A 21,309-nucleotide genomic window follows, 5' to 3' on the forward strand; every position below is an offset into this window, starting at 1 on the left:
CAGCCAAACTCTTGAGGCAAAGTGAAATGTTTGTGGAAAGCCTGAGGAAATCAGAAAACTGTGATTGTTAGAAAGGGGATGATTATGCATTGAAGAATTAATTACTTAGCAATTTATCTGTCAATTTATTAATGCCCCTTCAAAATTTGCCTGTACTTACTCAGCCTCCTGGAAAACTCATCTGCTAAGCATTACTGTGGGAGAGAAAGGATCCCATCAAAACAAGAGTTAATAACTGTATTTTCAGTTAAAATTTTGGGATGTAGTCATAGTTGGTACAGGATAATGGGAATCGGCTTTTTGAGGTCTGCTGCTACTGTTAAGAACATGGTGGTGGTTTTACTGTATGTGGGATTAGGACTGGGTACTCATTTATTTGAGAAGAGATTCTCCTCCTTTGCCTCATTCCCATTACTGATGGGTTGGTGGTGGGACATGGTGATCTCTCCAAACCTTCATGATTCTCTGATGACAGTTTTGTGTTCACACAATGAATCAGATTAAGGCAACTGTCCTAGCTCAATCTTCCTCCCTTACTTTTCAGGTGGATCAACTTCCTGACCTGTGTCAGTTGATGATAACAGTTTGTTCCAGGGTGTTAGGAGGACAGAAACAGGCAGCCAAAGGGTAGAAGGGGAAGAACTCTAACAAATTCTATAATGAAATAGGAGTGGCTCTGTAAGTCATTTGGTGGTGCCAAGGGCTCAAGGTTGCTATTGTACACATTAGAAGATTTAATCTAAAAAATAACCCTTTTAATGTAGTTTCCTCTAAAAGGAATCCAGTAGGTGTGTTCCACTGTGCAAACAAAATGCCTTACATGGGAACAGTGAGAAAATTAAAAACACATGCCTCATGTGGACCAGTTCTCTAATGTAAAGCATCTGAATCCATCATCAGCAAGAACTGCTGAGTTCTGGAGATATTTTGTGGTGGCCTTGGAGGAAAACATTTGGAAGTACTACATCCATCTTCAGAGAAAACTGCGACAAATTCCTGTTAACACTGCAGTAACGGAGAGACTTGAAACTGTTAGGCCCACTTCATTGCCAAGTTAGAAGGTGAGACTGCAAACAGTACACTGAGGAATAAAAACAGTCTTTTGCACAGGAAGTTAATTATTAGGAGGGCTTACTAAGCATGGTAATAAGGCACTGTGGCCGTACAAAATGGTTGGGGTGAGCCTTTGTAAAGGCAAACTCTATTTTGAAGATGAGCCAACGAACTACTGGAGTGTCTGTGTGGTACAGAATTGCTGAAATTCCACTGAGCACCCCCAAAAATATGTGGACTTGGTGCAGTTTATGATCTCAACTCTCTCACATTGATTTCCTGCAGGTTGCATTTGTCTTCTCTTGGGTTTTTTTGGTGGGGAGGGTTGCCAATGGTGATTATCAGCTGAGAAATGACAAAAATCCTACATGTTTTTAAACTCTCAAGTTTTAGAACATGTTGCATTTATCCAAATTGATCCATAAAGGATTTAATTAGATGCCTGCCTGCATGGAAAAATCATTAGTTGTGTGTAAAGTTATTCTAATGACTTTAACTGATCAATGTACAATAGTAGCTGTGATAGAAAGAAATACTCTTTAAGAATAGTTTTCTTTCTACTTGGAAAACCTATAGTCTCTATACTATTATCACTCTTAATCTTGTACCTACATGCTTTTTGGTTTTTTTATTGCTCTCCTGACAATTTGCCTTCGTTTTGTGGGGGTGCAGAAGTTGCTCCCTTTCAATTGGATGCTATTTGATGACTTGCAGCTGTGGTGTGCCTGAGACTATTATGGTATTTACAAATGCATTGCTGCTCCCAGAGAAAGCAGAGTCCTAGGCTTCAACACCTTGGTAAACAAGTGTTAACACTCTTCTCTCCCATCCCTGCTACCACCTTAAAAAAAATAGAATGCCTGGCTATGCTAATATCAATAGTTTTAATTGTTCTTGTGGCAAGCAGGGTCACCTTAAGATCTAATCATGGATGCTGAAGTAAATAGGAGGAAAACATGCAATGTACTCGGAATTGTACCAAGCCCTTATGTTTCAGTTAAGAATCCAGGAGGCTTCTGAATGTATGAAAGAATTCAGAATGCATAGATGAGCAAACAAGCATCTAAAGTGAATAAAGCCTTTGATCAAAGCCATGTTTGTTGTACAAAGCATCTCTCTCTCTCTCTCTCTCTCCAGTGAGTTCCTTTGTGTCATTTTATTCTGTATGTACGGATCATGTTTATGATGTGGTGCTTGATGCCTGCTTTTAAGTGGGATGTCAGTTTTGCCAGAAACTTTTACTCCTACATGGGTACTGCCACACAGTACCACTGAACTTCTGGAGCTTGGGGAAAGTGAGTAGGAGGATTTTTCTAGAGACTCAAACTGGCTCTGCTGAAAGCTCTACAATCCAGTGACACACAGGAGCTATTAAAATCTGCATTTTTTGTTACAAAATGTACAGACTAACTTCTTCTAAAAGCACATTGATAACAGACATCCACCTGTGGATGAGCAGTCCAGATCTCTTTCCTGAAAGAAGGAAAGAGATTAGATGCCTTTCACTTGGGAGATATACTTGCATAGCATCTGCGAGCAAATGGAAGGGGTTTTATTTTATCATTAATATGTGTATTCCTTTGCTGACATTCTGGAAAGATTATTTCATAGTGAAAACAAAATGTGTAATGAAATACCTGCATTATTTACTTTGGGCTTGCATTCTTCTTGTTTGCTTCCTACCATGTGTTATAAAACAAGAGGACACAGTCTCAGGCTGTGCCAGGGAGGTTTAGGCTGGAGGTGAGGAGAAAGTTCTTCATAGAAAGAATGATTGGCCATGGGAATGTGCTGCCCAGGGAGGTGGTGGAGTCACCATCACTGGAGGTGTTTAGGAAGAGAGTGGATGGGGTGCTTGGTGCCATGGTTTAGTTGATTAGATGATGTTGGGTGATAGATTGGACTCAATGATCTCAAAGGTGTTTTCCAACCTGATCTGGTCTATTCTATTCTCTTCATATTTCAACAGTGTAAAATTTTCTTCGTAGTAGAAATTGAGCTGTTGGTAAAAAACCCCAAGAAAATTATTTTCTGTAGTGTCTTAATTTGTGAACTTAAAGTAAATCTACGTGGTCTTCTAAACAAATGAAGTGTTTCATGATTGTGACAGGCTGTTACTTCTGATGTTTCAGTCATATGGCCTGTCTTTGATGATTACAACACACAGTTGTATCATAGTTTTTAACTGTGTAGTGAGGTCTCTACTGATTTCATAAGAAGCTATAACAGCATCTCTTTCTGAATGTACCCTACCAAAGGTAAACATTGGAGCAATACTGAGCACGACTGATGAAAGCTGAGGAGTGGGAGACAGAATTCCCTTACAGCAGCGGTTTGCAAATGCCAGTTACTTGGCCAGAGCCATAAAATGCCACCCTTCAAAGCCGTGTGCAAATAGAGTTTTTGCAGGTGCATTGTCTTTAGCAGCTGAATGCTTGGCTTTTAAGAAGCCTCTTTGTCTTTGTTTTGCTATGACCTTAGCTTTACAATGATGCATTCTTATTTCTAAGAACTTTTTCTCCTCCTGCCTTTTTTTCCATCTGTCTTTGTTTCTGCATATGGCTGTAGCAGATTTCTTGCTTCTGACACTCCTATCTGGGTACTAAATCTAACTTGCTGTTGCAAGAGAGCCCTCTTGAACTAGGTTCTGTGCATTGCCCAATTAGAAGAAATTCTTGTCATGGTTTCTCTGACCAGTTACCTCATGAAGTTTATTAGATGTGTTGATGTGTGATTGAATTACGGTGTCTATTGAATGTGATACTTTCTGGGAGGTAGTTGAGGTTATTATAGCTGCCTTTTGCTGGTCTGATTTTTCTCAGTTCGTCTTATTGTCTTGTTTAATCAAACAAAAGATCAAGGAAACTTCATTTAAAATCCTCTATTTGAAAAACAACCCTAAAATTTTCAGGATCAGTCTTGAGATAGGCTGCTTATCATTGCTTGGCTCACTTTTACTGGGCCAGCTTTATCAATTTTCACCTGTAGCAACTGTCAGATCCTCTCATGAAATGGTAAAAATATGTATGTACTTTTCTAGGTGCATATTTGGTGAGCCTGGAAGTGTGTTATCACAGGCCAGGACTGCATGTGTCAGATGGATTGTGCATGCACTTGGCTCTTTCTGACTATTTTGCAGTCACTTCAGGAACACTTGTTATACCGATGAAACAGGATGGCCAACGCAGAAATCTTGCTTCATAGCTTGTCATTGCAGATCCTTTGTTCTCCCCAACATATGGGGTTTTTTCCTCCTCCTCCTTCATGTCCTTGTCACTTTTTTTTCCTGAGCCCAGATGAATGCTTGTTGTCATGATCATATAAAGTGTGTATGCCATACAGGCTTCCTTCATACACTTTGTGTGGGTGTTGCTTAATGCATTAATCTTTTGTTCAGCAGAGTTTCCATGCAGCTTTAATATTCACTTGTAAAACCTGTAATTTCTGTTAAGCTTATGTATTTCAAAAGAATGCTTTCTCTTCATTACTGCTTTTTGTCTGAGAAACTGCTTTCAATTTTCCTTTTGTCCTGTTCCAATTAGCTTTCCACTGTTCAAAGCATTTGGAAGTACTCAGCTTCTGTTTGTGAAAAAATTGAAATAAGGGAAGGTTAATCTTCCCTCTTTATGTCTTAAAAATGTTAAGCACTAGTACCTTGAAATCTCACTTGGACCAAACCCTACTATGTTAAGTTGAGAGGTAAGGGACAGGAATTGCACGCTGACATAGTGCTGCAGAGTATTCTTTTAAGAACTGCAGGGTTTCCTTTTGCAACATTTCCTATTTTTGATCAAAACCTAACAGAAACAGTAAAAATGCCTGTCTGCAACTACCTAAAGGGAAATTGTAGCCAGGTGGAGGTTGGTCTCTTCTCCCAGGTGGCCAGCACCAGAGCAAGAGGACACAGTCTCAACCTGCTCCAGGGGAGGTTTAGGCTGGATGTTAGGAAGAAGTTCTTCATAGAAAGAGAGATTGGCCATTGGAATGGGCTGCCAGGGAGGTGGTGGAGTCACCATCACTGGAGGTGTTTAGGAAGAGACTGCATGGGGTGCTTGGTGCCATGGTTTAGATAGTGTTGGATGATAGGTTGGCCTTGATCTCAAAGGTCTTTTCCAACCTGGTCTGGTCTGTTCTACTCTATTCTGCATGCTGAATTCCCACTTAAACCCATAGCAGCAAGGCTGGGCTCAAAATTGGGATCTTGCTTTACACAGTCAATGTGTAAATTAATGTATAAGGTTTCAGAAAGTAAACAGTAATCTTTAGTTTCCATCAGCCTGTCTCTTCTGGAGTTGTAAAGTATACTTCTTACTAGTAAACAGAAATTATTAGTAATGTTTTGATAATATCTGTGAAGTCTTTCAGCTAATAATATGCAGCTTTAAATGCTGTATACGACTGTGAAATGCCTGCAAGACTTTATCAGTTTCATTGTAGTGAGTCTTCTTTAATGAGTGCTTTAATAAAGTAGGGTTTAAGTGACAGCTTTAACCTGTTCAATGAAAAGCCTGAATTTCAAAGGTAGGCATTTCTGTAGACTTTCAGAGATTTAAATGCTTTCTTTAGCATGAGGACATAAATCCAGCAGACTCAGAAATACATCTAATTCCTCCTTTGCAGATCACAATTTTTTTTCCCCACTTCTTTTTTTTCAATGGCATAGTAAAAATTAAAGGATGCTATATCATTTACCTTAAGATTTAACCACACATGAAAATAAATAACAATGTCATTGTTCCAGTATCCACTGATTAATTTGTGTTGAGTCATCTGTCTGTATGAAGGCAGAATTAGCTTGTTTTGTAAATTAGGAAGTGAAGCACAGAGCAGCCTGATTCGTAGAATGGTTTGCATTGGAAGGGGCCTTAAAGATCATCTAGTTCCAAGCCCCTGGCATGGGCAGGGCCACCTTCTGCTAGAGCAGCTTGCTAAAAGCTTCATCCAACCTGGCCTTGAACTGCTGCAGGGAGTGGGTATCCATGACCTCTCTGGATAACTTGTTCCAGTGTCTCACCACCCTTACTGCAAATATTTCTTTTCCTGATGACAAAATACAGTTTACATAGGGTCTTGGTGGCAGGGTAGGAGCTACAGTCAATTATGAAGCATTACCACTCCATGTTCTGGTCCTGTCTTAATTTGCTTCTCATATGCATGCAGCGTGCTCCCTAGAACTTGCCTGCTTTCACTTGCCTGCTTTCAGCCAAATGACTGCGATGGTGGTGAACCTTGAATAACTGATAGCCTTCATTGACTTACATAAACACACCTGACACACAACAGCTAGTGAAGTCTATTTTAATTGTCATAAAAGATGCCTGAACTTTTGCAAAATGAATGTTCCTTTCTGCTGGAAATTTTTATGTTCAAGACAGTGAAATCTGACATTAAATAGGCATGAGTTTCTAGCAAAGCTGGAAAATAAAAGCTTCTACTGACAGCCTTTCTATTGTGGTGCTCTTATGTGGGTGGAATACACATCAAGACATTTTCTGACTAAAAACACGCTCAAGATCAAGGGTGATAAGTTATAGATCACCACTTTTAAAGGTTTTTTTTATGGTGGGTGCATTAATTTTTTGTTCCAGTGTTGAACTGAATTGAAAGAAAGTGTATGTTGTCCATCCTTGTCCCAAAACATCCTTTGACTGTGGTTTGGACTTTTTACCTTCAGAGACTGACCTAAATATTGTAAGAAAAAATTAATTGATATGGCAACCATGAAACTTAAGGATAAAGCATGAACAACTCATTTATCCTCTTGTTTATCCTTTAAGAACAAGAGGACACCGTCTCAAGCTGTGCCGGGCAGGTTTAGGCTGGATGTTAGGAAGAAGCTCATTGCAGGAGGAGTGATGTGCCATTGGAATGGGCTGCCCAGGGAGGTGGTGGAGTCACCATCACTGGAGGTGTTTAGGAAGAGACTGGATGGGGTGCTTGGTGCTGTGGTTTAGTTGATTAGATGGTGTTGGGTGATAGATTGGACTCGATCTCAAAGGTCTTTTCCAACCTGGTTGATTCTATTCTCTTCTAAGCAAAGATATTGCTTGATGTGGAGCACTGCATTACTAAAGCTATTTTAAGTTTCATACCTGAAACACTCCACAAGCACCTGTTCTGCCCTTGCCCTAGAACTAGAGGAACCACCCTGTATTCTGCTTTTAATGCCTTCTTAACAAACAGATGTTCATCTGAACAAGGGATAGAAGGGGCCAGAGCCATGCCACGCTCCTAGGGTGTGGCAAGTGGAGCAGGGGAGAAAGGAAGCTTGCCAGAAAGCCACCTTTCTTATTAGGGCTTACATCAGTTTAGCAAATTGCTTTTGTGTGTGTTTAAATCCAAACACTGACTTCTGAGTGCTGCCTCCTATATTGCTTTATGCAGAGAATCACCAAAATATTAGTGGTCATCTCTTCTCAACATGCAAAAAATGCTAAACAGGGAGGTGCGGGGAGGGGGGAAAATCTATAGCTAAGGCTTGCTGCAGAAGTTGTGCTGCAGAGTTAATAGACAGGAAAACACAAGAAGAAACAGAAAATGACTGCATGTCCTGACTTACTTGGGTGGGGTAGATAGACAAGTATTATGTTTCTCTCAAAGAATATGCTCTTTCTTCTAACTTCTTGTTTATTGTAAGCAGAAAGCCCCTGAGTGATGGCTTTTGGTGTGAGTGGTGCCTTTTGGAAAAGAGGCTTCTGACTTGTTTAGAGTTCCACTCTGTTGGTTATATATCAAAGTAAGGAGATCAAGTGGTTAATTTTGCTGAGATGCTGTTTGCCTATGTTACAATAATATTTTTACAACTTTCTGAAAAGACTGAGCACTAAATGAAAATTATTTTTCACTATATGCCTTGTTTAACCAGACAACATGTTATAATCTGCTGTTATTATTTTTCCAAGTGGAGCTTGGCAGACAAAACTGTGGCATGGTGAAGGAGAAAACTCACTTCATGGTTTGCTGCTGTTAAAATATATCCATTTTCATGAAAGCATTCTCTTGGAGCCTGCTCTTGTTTGGAAATAGAACCAGGGATGTTAAAGAATGTTAGTAGCCCTCTTCTTCAGGAAATTATTTGGAATAGGATTTGTTTCTTCCTTCCTCCCACCCTTTGAGAAAGCACCGATACTGAATGGCACCTCAGTTAGCAGGGCTGCTTACAAGCTTCTGTTATTGCTGCCCAAATTAGGTAGAGATTGAAGTCTATAATCTTGAGAGAATGCCAGAAAGCTTCTCATGGCCACTTTCCTGCATTTGGAAGCTCTCCTTCCAAACCACACTTTCCATGCTTTGTCTTCAGTGTGTAGCTACCAACTGTCATGGTGGGTTTGGTGTCCTTGTAGGGTGTTGTGGTATATAGGGATCAAGCTTTGGTGCTTACCGTTGAGTTTGGGTCTTTCTTTCTAACTACAATATTAGGCTGACTGGTAAAGCTTCTACTCTGACTCAGTGGTCTTCTCTTTTCTTGCAGTTGCCCAGCTAAAAGTGTGCAAATTGTATTGATTTTTTCTTTCTAAAATTCTTCCAAACTAATTTGTGAGAAGTCACCTCAGAAGTAACAGCTCTGGCCTTTTCCACCTTGTCCATTAAACTCACTCTTCGCTCAGGTAGCATGCAGCACAGTGTTCCTCTCAAACAGTGCATGTCATACAAAGCTCCCAAGATGTTTGTTCTTTGTGATTAACCAGGGGAGCAATATGATAGTTTTGAAGAAAAAAAAATAAAGTCTGTGTATAGAGTAGATAGCAGGGAGGAGAAAAATGGTATGAGTGTGCAACCTCAAAAACTAGTGAGGCTTATAAGGTGCAGTCATTGTTAGTTTCTGTGTGCTGCAAAGACTGAGGAGGTGAGCTTTCACATGTACTGCACATGTGGTAAAGGCTGTTTCTGAAGTCTCCACTACTAAGAAAAGAGGCTGCCAGGTGAAAGGCTGAAGTGCTGTCAGGAATAACAGCACCAACCTGATCCATGCTACATGTTCCACATGTGCTCATATTTATCCTAATAAATGTTCTTCTGTTGAGAAGTTAGTTCTGTGGTAATAAATGAGAAGCTGTAAACTCTATATGTGAAACCCTGTGGCAAGTCCCAAATAACAAGGTATTTGTAATGATGAATAGGCTGAAGTACAAACACTGAGTTTCAGTGTAAATATTATAACAAGTTGATTTCCACTGTTCTTGCAAAACACTTGTGGTGGATTTATTTTTAGCTCTAGTCCTTCACTCTTTAGGCACATATAGCCAAGTATTTATAAAATGTTTTCAAATGTTGCTAGTAAACAGTTTTCTTTATCAAATTAATTTATAGAGGGCATGAAAGAAGAACCTGAAGTGCTCTTTGAGGAACTGCTTGAGAGGGCCAAAGCTGGAGAACCAAAAGCACAGACAGAGGTAATTATAGATGCTCTTTGTCCAGTCTTGTTTGCTCTTAATCCTAAAAATAGCACCGCCTGCTGCAGAGCTGCTACCTCTTCTTCAGTCAAATTGTGTCTGTTTTGATCTTAAAGCATACAAAGAAAGGTGATGCCAAATGGTTTCTCTGCCTTTAGAAATGCTGCTTGCGTGGGAGTGTTGCTGGTTTCAGGTCTGATTCTTGAGTAAGCCTTTAGGACACCCATGCAAATGGGGAGGATAGGCTGAGAGCACAAAGGAGGTACAGAACTGCTTTTGCCTACTTTTTAAAAGCAAGTGCCAGAGTTCCTTTGAAGGAGTGCAGATAAGGACTGTTCAAATTCTGTTGGCTCAGCACTACACTGTATTGGAAGACACCAGGATTCCTAGGCTGGACTCTGTGGAAGAAGCTACCCTTCAGGTGCTTTAGGAGGAACAGAGCTTGGCTGATGCTTTGCTCTCATACTATTTCTTGGTTGAACTAGCACAGTTTAGAAAAGAGGCCCCTTGTATATTGAAATTTAGTTGTGTTTGCTTGTGTAATGGCTGATAGAACTGAATTGATAATGCCTGTACTGTCCCATACTGTATTAGCACTTCAGGTGTCCCTTAGGCTTTAGAAACATTACAACCATTTTCTGCTGCATTCCATTGTCTGGTGTATTGGTCTAGTATAAATAGTTTTAAATTGTTGAGAAGGGTTTTAATTTTTTTAATGTGGTTAGTGTTTTACTTGAGCATTCTTTCCAGCCTCAGTTTTGATGGCAAAAGGGAGTGGTTATTTCTCCTACACACACCTTTGTGGTTTGAGTTTTTCCCCAAAGACTGCTCCTTTTTCTACAAATGAAAATAAGAGGGGATGAGAAAGAAATCCTTTTAAAGCTGATTTAAAAAGACATTACCGAGCTCTATCCCTCCCTCCACCTCAACTTGCCTGAGGGGCAGGCTGTCCTTGGACCTGTAACCTGAGACAGAGACAGATTCCTCACCTTTGAAACAGCTGGTGGCATTAGGCAGGATGAAGCTTTACCCTTGAGGGGATCACTGCTGTAAAGTCCACAATTTTGCCCCATTCCTCCACATAGAAGCAAATACCATCAACATTCTTTCAGGGCGTAACTTCTGGTTGGGTAAGAAATAGCTTATGCACACATCATAGGCTTAGATTACATATGTATGAATGTATTTTTTCACACCAGGAGCTGTACCTGGTTCTGCTAGATGCCTGAAGACAAATGGCAACTAATTCATTGACCTGGCCAAATGTGTTGTCATTCTGATTTGCTTCAAGCTCTGGAAACTGATCCTTCCCTGCAGAAGATCGACTTACAGCTATGTTCCTTAGTGCTAGGAGCAAATGTTTTGACCTTTTGTTCAAAGAACTTATTCTAGCCAAGTACCAGAGTAGGAGGGGAGAGACAGAGTAGGGTGTATTTCAGTAATTGGAGGAATTCTGTTCCTTATTTATTCTAGGTGGGGAAACACTTCTTAAGATTAGCAGAAGAGGAGGATGAAGAACTTAACAGTTGTAGTGCTGTTGACTGGTTCATCCTTGCTGCTAAGCAAGGTCGAAGAGAAGCTGTCAAACTGTTGCGTAGGTGCCTGGCAGACAGAAGAGGTATGGCTCTCTGAGACTTCATATTTGCTCCTCCCATTTTATCTGAATTAATCCTACATTCATTTTAACACTGAAGAGGGGTGAAAATGTGATGGGAGTGTGCCTGGCAAAATGATGTTAGTAGCTGCTGGCAGCCTGTTCAAACAGGTACTCTAAAAAGCATTAATTGCTCATAGTGCTCATAAAAGCATTTCTAATAATCATTTGCTCAAATTCCTTAATGGAATTCATGCCTGTTCTTCCCCTTCTCACCTTTCATTGAAACTTCTTTTCTTTGACTGTGAAGGTCATGTATAACCACACACCTCCTACGTATCTGCTGTTGTTTCACTCATGCCCCTCTCCAACCTCCCTCCTAATTGGTCTCTTTTCAGAGGCTTCTCCCACTTTAAGCTTCACATCTTCCTTCATGTTACTTCCCACGCTTGGAGTGGTCTCCTCTCACCTACCATCTATCTGAAGTCTTAAATACAGAAAAGAAATTTAAGAAATCCACAACTCTTCATTAAATCCTTGCTGCCTTTTACATGCCATCCATGTTCCAACTTCTGCCTGAAAAAGTTGAAGCAAGACTTCAGGATAATGCATGTCATGCACAGTCTTTGAAGCACAGTTTATACTTAAGGGAAGTGATTAGATTTTGATGAGAGGAGGGCACAGAAAGGCATTTCAGTGATTTTACATATAGGTGGTCCAGATTGAATGAAACTTGAAAAGTTTCAGATGAAACTGAGTAAAAATAAATTGTGGGCAAAGCTGTTATTTCTGAGTGGTGTGGGATAATAGTGTGTAATATATTTTTTCTTTTCTTAAGGCATCACTTCTGAAAATGAGCAAGAAGTGAGAAAGTTATCATCTGAGACTGACTTGGAGAGAGCTGTGAGGAAAGCTGCCTTGGTCATGTACTGGAAATTAAACCCCAAAAAGAAGAAACAGTTAGCAGTGTCTGAACTACTGGAAAATGTTGGGCAAGTTGACAATGAAGGTTTGTTTTATGAACTGATTTATGTATTGATAACACTTAGACACACAGGCAGAATACAGCTAGAAATCTAAGAGGCTTTATAAACAGTCAGGCCTGGGATAACACTAAATATGATGTGCTTCAGAAAAAAAAGAACTGTTAAAGACTCTAATTCTTTTAACAACTGTGTTCTCTAGACCAAAAATGCCTGGCAGCTTCTGCTGTAGGCTGTGACTCAGTTAACCACTTAGTCAAGTGACCAAGCATTACAGAGGAATTTGGTGCTTGCTGTCCTTGGAGAATAAATCTCTTACGTCTTTGCAGTAGGATTTTTCTAGTTGTTATTGTTTGGGGTTTTATCTTTTTCTAAGCACTCATCCTGATAATTCAATTTGCAAAACCAGCCTTCTAGACACGTGGTTCATTGCCATTACAGCAGCATGTGTTAATTGTGTCAATGCTGTTCCCATTTCTCATACAGTCAGAGGAATGTAGAAGGCTCTTTAGCCACCTGTTTATGTGTCTATTTGTTTTTTTCCTGGCTTGGAGGAAATACTATTCTTCAAATAGTGCAGCTTGAAGCACATTCCAGTTATTCTTCAATCACTTTAATTGACTGCTTTGACTTTGCATAAACTTCTAGATGGTGAGAAGCAACCTGGCCCGGTCCCCAAGTCTGTGCAGAAGCAGAGGAGAATGCTGGAGCGCTTAGTGAGCAGCGAATGTGAGTGCCCAGTGCTGCTTTCAATCTTTGCCTGTGGTTTTGGTTTCTGTTTTATTCTGCTGAGCAATTTTGTGCTGCAAGAGGAAGAACATACAACAAGGTTGGACTGCTGTTAACTGATGGTATCAATTTATTATATGTGCAAGGTAAATAACAGAACTCACAGAAGGCCATCACCATTAGTCACCTGAACAGTAATTAGTGTACTAATGAGTGCCATTTGTTAATTTGATAATCTTACCCTTTCAGCACTTAAAGGCTATTCAGCAAAAAAAAAATTATGTTTTGCACTTTGATTAATTTTGTTGTAGTTCTAAACTGTAATAAGCTGTCTGATTACAGCAGGGGAATTAATTATGCAACAATTTAATGCAGACAGATCCTTCATTCTATTTGTCTTGCTTCTGTTTGCCTTTCCCTTATGATTAATGTTTGTCTTTTTCTATTTGCTTAGGAATTGATATGGGAAAGATGCACCATGATATTTCTTCAGAGCTTAGGGGATGTAGTTGGTGTAGTAGGAAGGAGCATACCACTCAACACACATAGGGTCAGATTTTTAGGCCCAAATCTGTGTGGTTTGTAAGGTCTGGTGGAGTTGGTAGGTTGGAACTGAAATCAAGTTCTCCCTAGCCTTTCATACCTAATAAATTACATATTACATAGAATAAACCAGGTTGGAAGAGACCCTCAAGATCATTGTGTCCAACCCATCAACCAATCCAACCCACCTAAACAACTAAACCATGGCACCAAGCACTGCTGGGCCTTTAGGTGGAAAGCCAAATCGTTAAATGAAGAAAATGAATTGTAAACTGTGAAACGTAGTTTTTCAGCAACATTCTCTAACACAAGATTTGATTAGTCAATGTTGGGGAAAATCTCACCTTCTTGAAATAGGTCATGTGAAATAGTGATGTGCAATCCAGATTTGTTCTTGAAGAGCATTTTTAAATGTCACATATGCAGTGTATCTTGCTAGTACAACTGTAGTTGAGTATGTGTGGTCTGTGGGTTAGTGAGCCAAACCTGGGGATCAGGCAGGTTTAAACTCCATGAAAGACTAGATTTACATTTCCCTAGGTCAGCTTGGCCTTTGCTTTCAGGGATTGTGTTGATTGTGCAGGGGACTTCTGAAGGTAACATTTGTAAGAGTGGAGTTTAACCACAGAAGTAAAAGAGGAGGAGGGCCACATGCCTGTGTATATGTGTAAGGGAGGAGCTCGTGGGAGTGTTGTGGGGATCAAGCTCCATGACACTAGGTCAGCTGTTCTTGTGATTGTTTGCCACTTCTGGAAAGCCAGAAATAGTCCTCCAAGAATAAGACTGTGATGTTTCATTGTCCAGTCACCATATCATAAGGCAGATGTCGGTGGGTTCATTGCAGCTGTGTTGCATTGGAGCTTAATGAAGGGTTCCTTCCATCCTTTAGCTGCGCTGACCACATGCTGATAGAGCATGAGTGCAAAGCAAGTAATTTTGTGCTGGATGCTTCAATAATTCAAAGGGTGTCAGAAAAGGAGCTGGCAAATTTTCTTTTTATTTATTTGATTTTTCTTTTTTAGGCTTAAATGGCAGATAAAATAACAGGAGAGTAAATGAACCTACATGTAAGCGTGGGCAGAAATTGATGTGCATATTTTTCTTTTCCTACAGTGGCTGGGGGAGGCAGGGGAATTTGTCATAACCACATTGAAGGAAAAAAAAATGTGAATAATGAAGTAGAATCTACAACATTAGGCTTTTTATATCAATTTAAGAGACACTTAGCTGACAAAATACTAATAACATTTAAAAACTGAAAAGTTTTCATCACTTAAAGCAGGAGTTAAGCTGTTACCTCTTCTCCAGAGAGCTTTCATCTTTTCATGGGTGAACAAGACAGCTGTTACTCTCTAGAATTTTCTTCTGTGATTCACTGAGTTTCTCCATTTATCTTACCAGCAGCAGATACTTCCTTTGGTTTTAAAACACTGCCAGTACTTGGAAGATCTTTTTTAAGCCAGATGTGTTTGCTGATACTTGATCTGAGCTGAGGTACAAACAGGAGATCAGAGCTGACGTTGTCACTGGACAGTTGTTGTGTGCCTGGGGTTGTACATGTTATTAAACCTGATGGCCATCTATACATAGTAAGGTAGTAACTCTTTCCTTCTCAGGATGTCCCATGGTCCTGTAAAAGTGCTGTTAAAGGCTTTTTTGTTATGAGGTTCTAACCATGTCTACTTGCTGATTCCACGCCAAGAAGGCTGTCTTACTACTCTAGATTTTGTCCCAACAGGACAATAAATGTAGACTGGATCTAAGAAAGAACCTCTTCAGTATGAGGGTGGATTGCATAGGGAGGTTGTGGATGCCTCTTCCCTGGAGGTGATGAAGGCCAGGTTGGATGAGGCCTTGAGCAGCTGGGTCTAGTTGAGAAAGGTCCCTGCTTATGGCAGGGAGGTTGGAGTAGATGGTCTGAAAACTCAACCTAAGCCATTCTATGATACGCTTGTTATTAGGCTTGATCTGAACAAGACTGCTAAGGAGCTTTGCTTATTTCTTTGTGCAGGCAATGTTGCCTTGCAGTCTGTGAATCATAAGAATAGTCAGCAAAAATAAATCCTTTCTTTCTTCTTGAGAGGCATGTCAGATGGTGTTTTGTGGGACACACAGGTTCATGCAGTGAAGGGAGGGGGAATTAAAAGGCCAAGCAAGAGGCAACATCCATGTTGTGAAATGAAAGCAAAAGCTACATGGCAAGCTGCTGTTCTTCTGTTGAACTTTGCACACTCTGCTTCCTGTAGCAGATATCTTGCTGAAACTCCCTTATTTTGTTCTGTATCTAGAGTGGTTTTCAGTGTAAAATGCTAATATATTTATATATCATTTCTATAAATGCAGCATTGGAAAAAAATAATAATTAATAGGCTGAAACCTACTAATCCTCCAGTTTTAAATTTAGTGAAACAGTTCAGTTTTCTGTCTCTATAAAATCTCAAACTAGTATTAAGCAGCCCAGCTTTCATATCTTTGTATCAGCTGACTAGCTAAACTTACTGTGTAGGAGATGTGTTACAGATTTTTGTCATTCAAAAGTCTTTCTCATCCACAGCAGTGTCATTTCCTTTAGTGTGTGGAAAAAAGTTGCAGTTAATTAGCCTTCTTTACAAATGGCATCAAGCTTGTCTGCCATAGAAACCAGCTAATCCATGCTAATGTAGGGAGCTTGCTGTGGGAAGTTTGAAGCAGTGTATATAAGTCATCTTCTGCCTTGCAGCATCCCTTGAGTTTTCAGAAGTTATTTCTTGCCTCTCTTCTACTCAAAGGAACAAATAAGGAACTTCCCAGGACTGTGATAAATTTTGTCTCTGTACAGCTGAGTATATCTGATTGGTGCCTGTAGCTGATACAGTTGGGGGGAGGTCCTTTGTATAGCCACACAGCATATTAAGTCAATACACTCTAATCTGTATTGAATCTTGCAGACTTTAATATTTGGACATTTCCCATAATAATGCCTGTGTCTTCTGACCTCAGAAAGATGCCTGTTGAATGCCAAATCAGAAGTTGCTTTTTTGATTCATATCTTACAGATCATTCATTACTGCTCCTGTACCTTCAGTGTGGCTGTAGTTAAAGATTACTCTCAAGAAGTTGCCAAAGATAAAACAGCTGATGATTTAAAACTCTGTGACCTAAGCCAGTGTAGTCTCTTTCCTTAGAATACTTGGCAGATAAGCTCTGCATTCACTCACTCTGTTCTCCTGCATAATAAACTTACCTGTTGGTCTAACAAGATTTAGAGTAGTTATATACTGCTGGCACAAGCAGCTTGTTGTTTTCAGCCCAGAACTGAGAACAAGTTGCATGGTGAGCTTGTGTTGTCAGTAGTTCAGTTTTTGAAGCCCAGAGTAGACCTTCCTTAAACCAGGAAAGAAAATTCCTGTTCCAACTCATAATCAGTAGAGTGTTGTAGTGACACTATTTACTCAAAGTCTTCTTTTTATCTTTTAGCTAAAAAATTCATTGCTTTGGATGACTTTGTTGAAATTACCAAGAAGTATGCAAAGGGAATCATCCCATCCAACCTATTTGTGCATGAAGAGGAAGATGAGGAACTGGCAGGGAAGACTCCTGAAGAGTTACCCCTGCGACTGAAGGTAAAAAGGCAACAGCAAACAGGTTGTTGAAGGGTTCTTAACTTACACATTTCAGACAGACAGAGCTCACTTGCACATCACTCTCAAACCTGATGTTTTGTCTATAAATGTCAGTTCAAAAATCATTGCCACATTTTCTTATTTGGACGTGACTTCATCTGTATGTTTATAGTTTCATGTATGTGAGTCATATATTTAAGAGAAGGGGATAATGCATCTTCCCTGGAAGATGGCAATCTACCTTCATTACATCTCAGTCAGGATTTAAATGTCCCTGTCATAGCTGCCATATTTTTATTACAGATGTTATTATATGCTTCATATCTTTCTTGTTTAAACAGGAGCAAGCAGGAGGGAAAAATTATCCATAGCCTTGAGGTGTGAAAAGATTCTATTAGAAAGGAACTCAAGAGTGGTAGAACTGGCTTTTAGTAGTCTTCTATGCTAATACTTCTCTAGATAGTGAAAGAAGGGAAAATTAAGGTACATGCAAGATAGGGGGTTTCTAGCTGCTGATGTGAGAGGTTTTATTGTACTTGTCATTTTGTTATCACATAGGTAGGAGTGGGGGGAAAAGGAGGGGTGAGAGGGGTATCTCTTTCTGTTCTTTTGAATAAATACTGTTCTGAGAAATGCACTTAGAAAGAATGACAGGGATGCCTTCAATGATAAAAAATGGGAAAAGGCTGCACCTCTTTATTGATCCTACATAAAGTGTGTGGTTGGTCATAGGGAGAGGATTCAATCCAGCAATTCCTCTGTTGGAGTCAGATGATCTCTGAGGTCCCTTCCAACCTAAGTCATTCCATGATTGATTCATTGTCTGGTTACTGTGCTGGAGAATGCCACATAAGACAGAATTTGAAGATCCTGAGCAGTTACTTTTGGGGAGTGAAAAGAACCCCTAACATGTAGTAATTATAGTTAAAGATGTTTCTTATCCTTTCAAACCAGATTTTGACAGCTGCACCCCTAGGTATCTGGAGAGAATTGTTCTAAAGATAAACCCCAGCTGTAAAGATCTCCTGTAAGTGCACATGAATCATGTGCACCATTTCCTGCAGTGTGTGTGCTGCTCAGAATATACAGCACAGTCCTGCTAGAACAGTGGCAGAGTTAAATGCTTTAAAGCTACACTACTCACAGCTTAGGTAATGACTTAAGGTAGTGCAGGACTGCAGCCACGTAGTTTATCTTCAGTATGAAGTTAGCAGAGCAGAATATTTGACTAGGAAGCCATTTAATTATAGGTGTCAAAGGTAATGAAATACATCTTTCCTGAAATCAAAATCGCCTCTGAGCTGCATCTGACTGAATTAATCAGAGCAGAGCCAATAATCTCAGACACAGTAATCTCATTTTATCAGCAGCATCGGTCTGAAATATAAATCTTTTCATGGCAGCTGAGCTTAGACATCTGAGTGCTTCAGCTGAGAGGATCTGTGATGGAAAGATACAAAACTGCTGCTATATAAAATGCCTCTTTCTCTCTTTGCAGGTTGTAAAATACCCACTCCATGCCATTATGGAAATCAAAGAATACCTTATAGATCTGGCATCCAAGGCGGGAATGCACTGGCTCTCTACCATCGTTCCAACACACCATATCAATGCTCTCATCTTCTTCTTCATCATCAGTAATCTGACAATTGATTTCTTTGCCTTCATTATTCCATTAGTCATATTCTACTTGTCCTTCATTTCTATGGTGATTTGCACGCTGAAGGTTTTTCAGGACAGCAAGGCCTGGGAGAACTTCCGCACTCTGACCGACCTGCTGCTTCGTTTCGAACCAAACCTCGATGTTGAACAAGCTGAGGTGAACTTTGGGTGGAATCACTTAGAGCCATACATTTATTTTTTGGTCTCGGTGTTCTTTGTCATTTTTTCCTTCCCCATAGCAAGCAAAGACTGTATACCATGTTCAGAGCTAGCTACCATCTCAGTGTTCTTCACAGTGACAAGCTACATGAGTTTGAGCACATGTGCAGAACCTTACACACGGAGAGCACTGGTGACTGAGATAGCTGCAGGGTGCTTGTCCCTGTTGCAGGTATTGCCTGGGAATTTTGGCTACTTGAAATTCTTGGGTAAAACCTTCTTTACAGTTCCTGTAGGCCATTTCTTTGTGATGAATGTAAGCATCCCATGCCTTCTGTTTCTGTATTTGTTCTATCTTTTCTTTAGAATGGCACAACTACGGAATTTTAAAGGCACCTACTGCTACCTGGTCCCATACCTGGTCTGCTTTATGTGGTGTGAACTGTCTGTGGTCATTCTGCAGGAGTCCTCCGGCATTGGGCTCGTTCGGGCTTCCATCGGTTACTTTCTGTTCCTCTTCGCGCTCCCAGTGCTGGGTGTGGGCGTTGCACTGATGTGTCTCATCCATTTCATTAAGTGGTTCTTGTCTCTGGAGCTCTTGAAGATTGTAGTGACTCTGGTTTTGTGTACTGTGCCTTTGCTCTTCCGATGGTGGACGAAAGTGAACTTCTCTGTGGTTGATGTGGTCAAATCCCTCACTCGCAGCTCGATCGTGAAACTCATTCTGGTGTGGATTACAGCCGTGGTGTTGTTCTGTTGGTTCTATGTGTATCGGTCGGAGGGGATGAAAGTCTACAACTCCACCTTGACGTGGAACCAGTATGCCTTCCTCTGTGGACCCCGCTCCTGGAAGGAGACCAACATGGCACGTACTCAGATTCTGTGTAGCCACCTGGAAGGACACAGAGTGACGTGGACTGGGCGGTTCAAATACGTGCGGGTGACTGAGATCGACAATAGTGCAGAGTCTGCAATAAATATGCTGCCTCATTTCATTGGGGATTGGATGAGGTGCCTGTATGGTGAGACATACCCCCTCTGTGACCCCAAAAATGTTACACTGGAGGAGGAAGAATTGTGTCGGCTCAAGTACCTGACAAAGCACAACTGCCACATGAAAATGTTTGACCGATACAAATTCGAGATAACCGTGGGCATGCCTTTCAGCAGCAAAAATGGAAGCAAGCCTATAGAGGAGGATGATATAACCAAAGATATTGTGCTGAAAGCAAGCAATGAGTTCAAAAAAGTGCTGTTGAACTTGAGGCAAGGAAGTATAATTGAATTCAGCACTATTCTGGAGGGTCGTCTTGGCAGTAAATGGCCTGTCTTTGAACTGAAAGCAATCACTTGCTTGAATTGCATGTCTAAACTCCTACCTGCAGGGAGGCATGTGAAAATAGAGCATGACTGGAGGAGCACAGTGCATAAAGCCATTAAATTTGCTTTTGATTTTTTCTTCTTCCCATTCCTGTCAGCTGCATAGTGAGCTCTCGTGTTGGTTCAGTGGTATCTTCAGTGTATGCTGCATTTACACTACCAAAGGTTTGGCTCCTTTAAAGGTAAACAAAAAAAAGCCAAACAGAAAAACCACCCCACCTCTCTGCAGCAGTGCTCCAAATGTGTGGTGATGTAGAGCATCGAGTTTTGTAAGTGTACCCTCTGTATCCTGACCTTACACCCTGTATGACTGAAGTCATCTATACTGGTTCAAGATCATAAATGAATGCAGGGGATTGCTGCTGACTAATTGCATGGAGACTCTTTTTGTCCACAGTGGATAGGTATTTGCCTGTGGTACAACACTAGACGCTTCACTTGATGTTAAAAGCACTTTACTCTTTAAATATTTCCAACCTGACCATTAGTGTTTTCACAGGAGTGATTTAGAGTAGGTAGCTGACAAGAGCTTATGTTGCCTGTATTGCTTGTATTTATTTGGTATTTCCTTGATCTTATAGCCAGTACGTGGTGGTGATGTCTGCATACCGAACTCAGTGTTTCACTGTTTATCTATAAGGTAGTGACTGATCCTTTTTGAAAGGACACAGCACTTCACCCCAGCAAGGCTGTAGAAAGCCCTCCAGCTTCCTTTATTTTTGGATTAATACTCTGTACAGAACTTGCTGTTTGTTCTGACTGGTGATGAGAGCTACATATCTGTGACACTAAGGTGTGATCCATGCTGGCATGTAAAGGAGAAACGCAGGGTAAGGCTGGTATTGAGGTGATACCAGTAACAGGCAAGCCAAAGCAACTGAAAGTCTACAGCAGAAAGTGAAGCAGAGTGTTTGTTTAACGATTTGTATTGTGCAAATAAACCTAAAATGCAAACTTGAACTGGATGGGTACAACATTTGTTCATTTCCCTTGGACGTGGTGAGCAGCTGTTTGTGTTACGCTGGTAACAGCTTTCCCTGAAAGGTACAGTTCAGACAGTTCAAAATGTGCTGGGGTGAGGTACTCAAAGTTGTATTTCACATTATTTAGACTCTGATTACACCAGGTGAAGTTCTTGTAGCTGTGAAATCTACAGGTGCTGCTTACCCCAGCCTTGACTGTCACTTGCTACCTTTCTTTGGTCACTGGGC

The 21,309-nt window shown here is 40.5% G+C and overlaps 1 protein-coding gene across 3 annotated transcripts in view; it reads left to right on the plus strand.

The window, feature by feature from the left end:
• The window catches only part of WFS1 (wolframin ER transmembrane glycoprotein), a 42,925-nt gene extending 21,867 nt beyond the window's left edge, over positions 1-21,058 (plus strand). For all 3 annotated transcript variants that reach the window (XM_068149517.1, XM_068149516.1, XM_068149518.1), the window contains exons 3-8: positions 9,364-9,446; positions 10,920-11,064; positions 11,879-12,049; positions 12,672-12,752; positions 16,752-16,897; positions 18,396-21,058. In XM_068149517.1, the coding sequence (XP_068005618.1) occupies positions 9,364-9,446; positions 10,920-11,064; positions 11,879-12,049; positions 12,672-12,752; positions 16,752-16,897; positions 18,396-20,204 (2,435 nt within the window). In that variant the 3' untranslated portion in view covers positions 20,205-21,058. The remainder of the gene's footprint in view (positions 1-9,363; positions 9,447-10,919; positions 11,065-11,878; positions 12,050-12,671; positions 12,753-16,751; positions 16,898-18,395) is intronic.
• The last annotated feature ends 251 nt before the right edge of the window (positions 21,059-21,309 follow it).

The sequence above is a fragment of the Melanerpes formicivorus genome, unplaced genomic scaffold (genome assembly GCF_026170545.1).
Source record: "Melanerpes formicivorus ecotype bairdi unplaced genomic scaffold, bMelFor1.0.p_v2 SCAF_18, whole genome shotgun sequence".
NCBI lineage: Eukaryota > Metazoa > Chordata > Aves > Piciformes > Picidae > Melanerpes > Melanerpes formicivorus.